This window comes from Otolemur garnettii, unplaced genomic scaffold (genome assembly GCF_000181295.1).
Source record: "Otolemur garnettii isolate 467f Iridium unplaced genomic scaffold, OtoGar3 scaffold00043, whole genome shotgun sequence".
NCBI lineage: Eukaryota > Metazoa > Chordata > Mammalia > Primates > Galagidae > Otolemur > Otolemur garnettii.
In genome coordinates this window covers 10,948,807-10,956,241 of record NW_003852438.1, presented here as the reverse complement: position 1 = coordinate 10,956,241, position 7,435 = coordinate 10,948,807, and the positions used below count along the sequence as shown (strand labels likewise).

The 7,435-nt window shown below is 47.5% G+C and overlaps 1 protein-coding gene across 1 annotated transcript in view; it reads left to right on the top strand.

The window, feature by feature from the left end:
- GLS2 (glutaminase 2) overlaps positions 1–7,435 on the top strand; it is a 26,047-nt gene that overhangs the window by 7,279 nt on the left and 11,333 nt on the right. The window contains exons 2-11 of the mRNA XM_012805506.2: positions 307–406; positions 762–883; positions 2,110–2,239; positions 2,722–2,801; positions 2,888–3,051; positions 3,263–3,321; positions 6,022–6,054; positions 6,309–6,367; positions 7,017–7,083; positions 7,229–7,279. Coding sequence (XP_012660960.2) covers positions 307–406; positions 762–883; positions 2,110–2,239; positions 2,722–2,801; positions 2,888–3,051; positions 3,263–3,321; positions 6,022–6,054; positions 6,309–6,367; positions 7,017–7,083; positions 7,229–7,279 — 865 coding nt within the window. The remainder of the gene's footprint in view (positions 1–306; positions 407–761; positions 884–2,109; positions 2,240–2,721; positions 2,802–2,887; positions 3,052–3,262; positions 3,322–6,021; positions 6,055–6,308; positions 6,368–7,016; positions 7,084–7,228; positions 7,280–7,435) is intronic.

The window sequence follows — 7,435 nt, the reverse complement described above, 5'->3', positions numbered from 1 at the left end:
AGTTGGAGGTTGCTGTGAGCTGTAATGCCACGGCATTCTACCCAGGGGGACAGCTTGAGGCTCTGTCTCAAAAAAAAAAAAAAAAAAAAAAAAGGTCAGAAGTAAAAGAAAGCTACAGAGTAAGATTTACAACTTCTTGGTACAGATGTTAGGATTAGAGTTGGAATTAGACAGATAGATCAGATGGTTCAGGGAAGAGGCATAGAATGAGGACAGTTACCTACTTACAAGCCCTTGTTCCAGAAGCAGGAGTAGGTAGCAGTGCTTAGGCTCCTGCCCTACTCCCCTGTCTCTGTCCCCTAACAGTGATTCATCAGAGAGTAGCATGCTGTCCCGCCTGGGTGACTTGCTTTTCTACACTGTTGCCGAGGGACAGGAACGAATCCCTATTCATAAGTTCACTAATGTAAGTTGCTCTTCACCTGTTCAGAAGCCTAACCCCTTAAGACCTCCAGAAAGTGGGAAAGGAGGGTAGGACAACTTTGGGGCAACTAATGGATTGATACATGAGAATAGAGAGACAAGCCCATCCCTACCCCAAGGTCCAACGATTAAACCCTCTGACTCATGAAAAAGGGCAGGACATCCTTGTTAGCCTTCAAAACTGCTTCATTCCCTCCTTTCTTACTCTCCAAACCCATTTGTTCCACCTATTGTAATAGTTATGGTTGAGCTAATTAGGTATCCATTGTGAAAGATTATTAGGTTTAGACCACTGGCCCTGTAGCTAACTTAACCAGGCCTCTTCTTTTCCCCTACAGGCGCTGAAGGCCACTGGACTACAGACAACAGATCCCCGGCTCCGAGACTGTATGAGCCAGATGCACCGGATGGTCCAAGAATCCAGCAGTGGTGGCCTTTTAGACAGAGAGCTCTTCCAAAAGTGAGGGCCCTAGAAACAAGGGCACTGCTATCCAAACTGTTCTGTGGATATAGACTCTCAGAGCACGACAGAAGAATCTTGGGATTGTGTAGTGCAACCCTTCATTTTATTACTCATTAAACATACATACATCAATACTCATTATAAAAGTTCAAATACATGTAATATAGAATACATGTTCTCGGCACCCATAGCACAGTGGTTATGGCACCAGCCACATACGCCAAAGGTGGTGAGTTCAAACCAAGCCTGGGCCAGCTAAAACAACAGCTAAACAACTCAACAAAAAAAATAGCCAGGCATTGTGGGGGGCACCTGTAGTCCCAGCTACTTGGGAGGCCAAGGCAAAAAAATAGCTTAAGCCCAAGAGTTGGAAGTTGCTGTGAGCTGTGATGTCACATCACTCTACTGAGGGAGACATAGTAAGACTCTGTCTCAAAAAAAAAAAAAATACGTGTTCTTCCTTCCATCCATATCCACTCTTAGTCCCCTTTTCTCAGAAGTACACACTGTTAACAGATTAGTGGATATCTATAATGTCCTATGTCCTTACATACATATATGAATATATGTAAATATACTTAATGGTTTAGGATTTTTTTTTAAATATAAAGGTTATGGGAGGTGCCTGTGGCTCAGTGGCTATGGTACTGGCCCCATGTGCTGAGGGTGGCAGGTTGGAATCCAGCCCTGGCCAACTGCAACAAAAAAATAGCCAGGTGTTGTGGTAGGTGCCTATAGTCCTAACTACTCAGGAAGCTGAGGCAAAAGAATCACCTAAGCCCAGGAGTTGGAGGTTGCTGTGAGCTGTGATGCTACGGCACTCTACTGAGGGCGATAAAGTAAGACTCTGTCTCTATAATATATACACATATGTATATATATGTAAAACATATACATATATAAATATGTATATATGTAATATATATATGATATATATATATAGTGTGTGTATATATATATATATCACAGTATACATCATACTATTCTGAATTTGTTTTTTCTTACATACCAAGACAGTGTCTTTCCATGTCATTACAACCCATCATTTCAGAGGCTAGGAAACCAAGACCTAGAAAGATAAACTGACATGCCAAAGATCACACAGCTGTTGGTCCCAAACCTGATGACCACTCACAACTTTCTTTATTCCCACTCTCAGGACTCTAGAGTGAGTCCCAGCTGCATCATTCCAGTCCCCTAACCTAATCATGTCTGGGATCCAGGTGTGTGAGCGGCAACATTGTACTCCTGACCCAGGCATTCCGAAAGAAGTTTGTGATTCCTGATTTTGAGGAGTTCACTGGCCATGTGGATCGCATCTTTGAGGATGCCAAAGAGCTCACTGGAGGCAAAGTGAGGCCCAAGGGACTAAGGGAGGGACAAGGGACCTAAGCCAGAAATACTTTGCTTCTCAGATTTCCTGGGGCTGGGAATCCAGTGGATGAGAGATGAGAAGTAAAACTCTATAAATGGGGACATGGCTTCATGTCACTTCTATACATGTGATTCCTAGAGCAGGTGAGGGAATCTGAGACTTCAAATAGCTGTATAGGGCAATTGAGGCTAAACCTAAAAAAGGAATTTGATCCAAGAATTTTCCTTTTTTACCTTCCGTGGGCTTTACTGCCATCCCTACAACATAGGGGATGCAGAAAGATAAGGCCTTCTACGACTGAAAGCGTGGACATTTCTGGGAGCAGCAGGCAAGACAGAACCTCTTTGTGCTGCAGGAGACAGAATTTTGGCTTTTATCTAAAAGGTTTCTTGATCCTGAACCTGAACTTTGTTCCTCTTCTCCACTTCCATCTCTCTCTTCTCTATCTATTCATGTCCAGGTGGCAGCTTACATCCCTCATCTGGCCAAGTCAAACCCAGACCTGTGGGGCGTCTCCTTATGTACTGTGGATGGTCAGCGGTGAGATGCTGGGCAAGGGGAAGGGGAGGCAGGGCACAGGTGGAGAGCAAAGGCCAGCCCCTTTCATGGCACCTGTCTGCCTCCAGGCACTCTGTGGGCCACACAAAGATCCCCTTCTGCCTGCAGTCCTGTGTGAAGCCCCTCACCTATGCCATCTCCGTAAGCACCTTGGGCACTGACTACGTGCACAAGTTTGTGGGCAAGGAGCCCAGTGGCCTGCGTTACAACAAGCTCTCCCTCAATGAGGAAGGTGAGTTCTGCTAGGGATGAAACCAAACTCACAGTTGCCTCTTTACCCCCACCCCACCCTAAGCCTTTTCCTTTGTTTCTCCACACTTCCTGATTAGCCTGTCTTCCCTTTCTCCCCAGCAAAGAAATATTTCTTGTCTAAACAGAGTGGGCAGGCTATAATGGAGGGTTTATTTAGTGGCTAAGACTCTGAGTGGTTTGTATTTTCCCAGGAATTCCCCATAACCCCATGGTCAATGCCGGTGCCATTGTCGTCAGCTCCCTGATCAAGGTCAGTGCCACCCTAACCTAAAGCACCCTTGTTCCTGTACCCCTCATATCTATTCAGCAGTCCAGGGAGACTGATGAGGCTCTGACTCCTTTGAGGGTCCCAAGGAGGCACAAGAGAGCACCACAAGTGTTACACTGAGGATGTTAGTAAAAAGGACTGCACCACTTTCTCCACCCCTGGCGTATGCTGTTCCCTGCCCCCCACCCATGAGTCTAGGGCCCACAGCTTCCTGCCCCTTAGGGAACTAAGCAGGTCCTGACCCCTGCCTAGGACCAAGGGCCAAATGCCAGAGTCAGGGGGAGGACAGCACCATTAAGCAGTGATTGGCCACCTCTAGGTGAGGGACACATACAGGGAAGGGTGAATGGCCAAGCCAGGGCAGTTATTCACGTCACCTGGACCTGTGAGTTGGCCTTGAATAAGGGTGTCAGACTGGCCCATCAGCTGTAGGTCTCCCAGGCTTGAGCAAGAACTTGGGAACAGCTGGGCGGCAACACTCTGGAGCCAATCACAGCTCCTCTTGGGGAAGGTGGTGTTAGGCACCCTTCCCCCAGGGATTCAGGTGTCAGAGTCCCTGTGGTGTTGACTCTACAGTTGACACATGCATGCAAGAAGTAATGTGTTGGGGGAGGAGACCAGGCCAAGTCTCTCCCCTCACTCTGAGATGGTTCTGTCTGCAACCCTGTGTCTGGAATAAGCCTCATCCCATCCCCACGTTAAGTAGGCCCTTTGGACTTAACTCCCAGCTATTAGTAAAATCTGTAGCTTTATTTCACTTATCAATATAAGTGAATATTATAATTATGCAGCAGAAACTCATCCCATTCCTGCCATTCCATTCCATCTGGCGATGGGCATGAGAGTCAGGAATGGCTTATAGGACGACTCTAGTGTGGGGTGTAAGGAATGGGAATAGAGATCAGGGATGAGGCTTGGGCTTGAGTGATCCTCCTGCCTCATTTTTTTTTTTTTTGAGACAGAGTCTTACTATGTTGCCCTCAGTAGAGGGCTGTGACATCACAGCTCACAGCAACCTCAAACTCTTGGGCTTAAGCAATTCTCTTGCCTCAGCCTCCCAAGTAGCTGGGACTTACAGGCGCCCACCACAATGCCCTGCTATTTTTTTTGTTGCAGTTGTCATTGTTGTTTGGCAAGCCTTGGCTGGGTTCAAACCCATCAACTCCAGTGTTTTGTGGCTGGCACCCTAGCTGCTGAGCTGCAGGCACTGAGCCTTTCTTTTCTTTTCTTTCCTTTTTTTTTTTTTTTGAGACAAATCCACTATGTCGCCCTCAGTAGAATGCTATGGCATCACAGCTCACAGCTACCTCAAACTCTTGGGCTTAAGCGATTCTCTTCCCTCAGCCTCCCAAGTAGCTGGGACTACAGGTGCCTGTCACAACACCCAGCTATAATGTTGCAGTTGTCATTGTTGGTTAGCTGGCCTGGGCTGGGTTTGAACCCACCACCTTTGGTGTATGTGGCTGGCCCCATAACCACTGTGCTACAGGTGCCGAGCTCATTTTTTCATTTTTAGTAGAAATGGGGTTTTGCTCTTGGTCAAGCTAGTCTCAAACTCATGAATTTTCTTTTTTTTTTTTTTAATTTTAGAGACAGAGTCTTACTTTGTTGCCCTCAGTAGAGTGCTGTCTCATAACAGCTCACAGCAACCTCCAGCTCTTGGGCTTAGGCAATTCTCTTGTCTCAGCTGCCTGAGTAGCTGAGATCACAGGTGCCCGCCACAACGCCTGGCTATTTTTTTTGTTGCAGTTTGGCTGGGGCCCGGTTTGAATCCTTAACCTTCAGTATGTGGGGCCGGCGTTCTAGTCACTGAACCACAGGCACCACCCCAAACTCATGAACTTAAGCAATCCACCTGCCTCAGCCTCCCAGAGTGCTAGGATTTCAGGAGTGAGCCACCACGCCCGGGCTTGTTTCTTTTTTTTCTTTTAAAGGCAGACTCTCACTATGTTGCCCAAGCTGAATTCAAACTCCTGGGCCTAAGCAATCCTCCTGTCTCAGCCTCCAGAGTAGCTGGGACTACAGGTGCCCAGCTTGATTTGGTTGTTAAGATCCCTAGATATAGGGGCAGTGCCTGTGGCTCAGTGGGTTGGGTGCTGGCCCCATATATGGAGGGTGGCAGGTTCAAACCCAGCCCTGGCCAAACTGCAACAAAAAAATAGCCAGGCATTGTGGTGGGCACCTGTAGTCCCAGCTACTGGGAGGCTGAGGCAAGAGAACACCATAAGCCCAGGAGTTGGAGGTTGTTGTGAGCTGTGACACCATGGCACTCTACCGAGGGTGATAAAATAAGACTCTGTCTCTACCAAAAAAAAAAAAAAAATCCCTAGATATACATGCATCACAACTCACAGCAACCTTCAACTCCTGGGCTCAAGCTATCAAGTAGCTGGGACTACAGGCACCCGCTACAATGCCCAACTATTTTTTGGGTGCAGCCATCATTGTTGTTTGGCAGGCCCAGGCTGGATTTGAACCCACCAGTTCAGATGTATGTGGCTGGCGCCTTAGCCACTTGAGCCACAGGTGCTGAGCCCCCAGGGTTTTTTTTAAGGTAATTGTAAAACATAGCACATTCCCCCTAGGAAGACCAGCTAACACTTCACCTCCACTAGGGCCTCTCCGCCTTTCCCTGTCATCCTCCTAAGCTTGGTGTACTCACGTCTCTTTCTTTGTCTGCAGATGGACTGTAACAAAGCAGAGAAGTTTGATTTCGTAAGTCCCCTTGCTACTCAGCCCCTGGCTGCTTTACTCCATGGCATTTTGTCCTCTCCAGCTGCCCCAGTGCCTGGCTTCAACCCCACTATGAGGTGCACTTGCCCACACTAGAGGCCTTATTTCTAGAGGTGTGAGAATCTGCTGGCTTCAGAAGGGAAAGCCTCTTGGCAAACACTGTGCTAGCCAGCCTGGGCAGTGTCAAGTTGAAGTCTTTAGTGAACTGGTGCCTCCCATGCCTTTTTCTTTTCCAGGTGCTGCAGTATCTCAACAAAATGGCGGGGAATGAATACATGGGTTTCAGCAATGCCACGTAAGGCCCTGTTCAGAGGATTGGCTGAATGCATTGTGAGGGGTGTATGTGTGTACATGGGATAGGGGAGGTGTGGGAGGGTAAGGGGGATCTTAGGAGGAGGAAATCTCAGAGGAACTTAGCCTCCCTGCTTCCTCTGAGCCTCTTCCTTGACATTTTTTTACTTTGTAAAATAATTCGCTTTATTTCTTTTTTTTTTGCAGTTTTTTGGCTGGGGCTGGGTTTGAACCCGCTACCTCTGGCATATGGGGCCAGTGCTCTACTCCTTTGAGCCACAGGCGCTGCCCTGTTTCATTTCTAGTGGTTTGTGCCTAAACCCTTCCTTGCCAAGGCTCAAACCAAAAGCCTCACCAGCTTCCCTAGACTAGAACAAAAAACCCACCCCCAACTGTCCAGTCCAGGGAAATCGGTGACTAGACAACTTGGGGTAGGATTTTTGTTTTTGTCTCTTTACATTTTATAACAAAGCTGTGATGAGTACTTGCTCAGGTTCTTAAGTTTTCCTCTAATGTTACTGCAAGATGTTATAAACAGGATAATTTAGTTTGATGTGTGGTGTAGTTCTGTCTCTCTCAGGGAAGGTAATGTTTGCCTTTCTCCCAACACCCACCCCTCAAACTTCAACTCCTAAATTGGATGTTTGCTTCAGATTCCAGTCAGAGAAGGAAACAGGGGATCGGAATTACGCCATTGGCTATTATCTCAAGGAAAAGAAGGTAACTGGGAAAGGCTGGCAGATCAAGTCCCTGCAAATCCTGCTGCTAGTAGAAGGGCAGTAGGGGTTGGGGACTTTGGCTGAGACCCGGGCAGTCAGGAAGAGCTGCCAATGACCTGCAAAAACCTTTTCCTTCTTCCTTGCAGTGCTTTCCTAAAGGGGTGGACATGATGGCTGCCCTTGATCTCTACTTTCAGGTAAGCAAACACTGATCAGGGCCAAGGGAATAGGACAGACTTAACTCCTGTTCCTACCCACAGAGGGATTCTCTTGTTAAGATCTAGATGCTGGCTCAGCGCCTATAGCTCAACCGGCTAAGGCGCCAGCCACGTACACCTAAGGTGGCGGGTTCG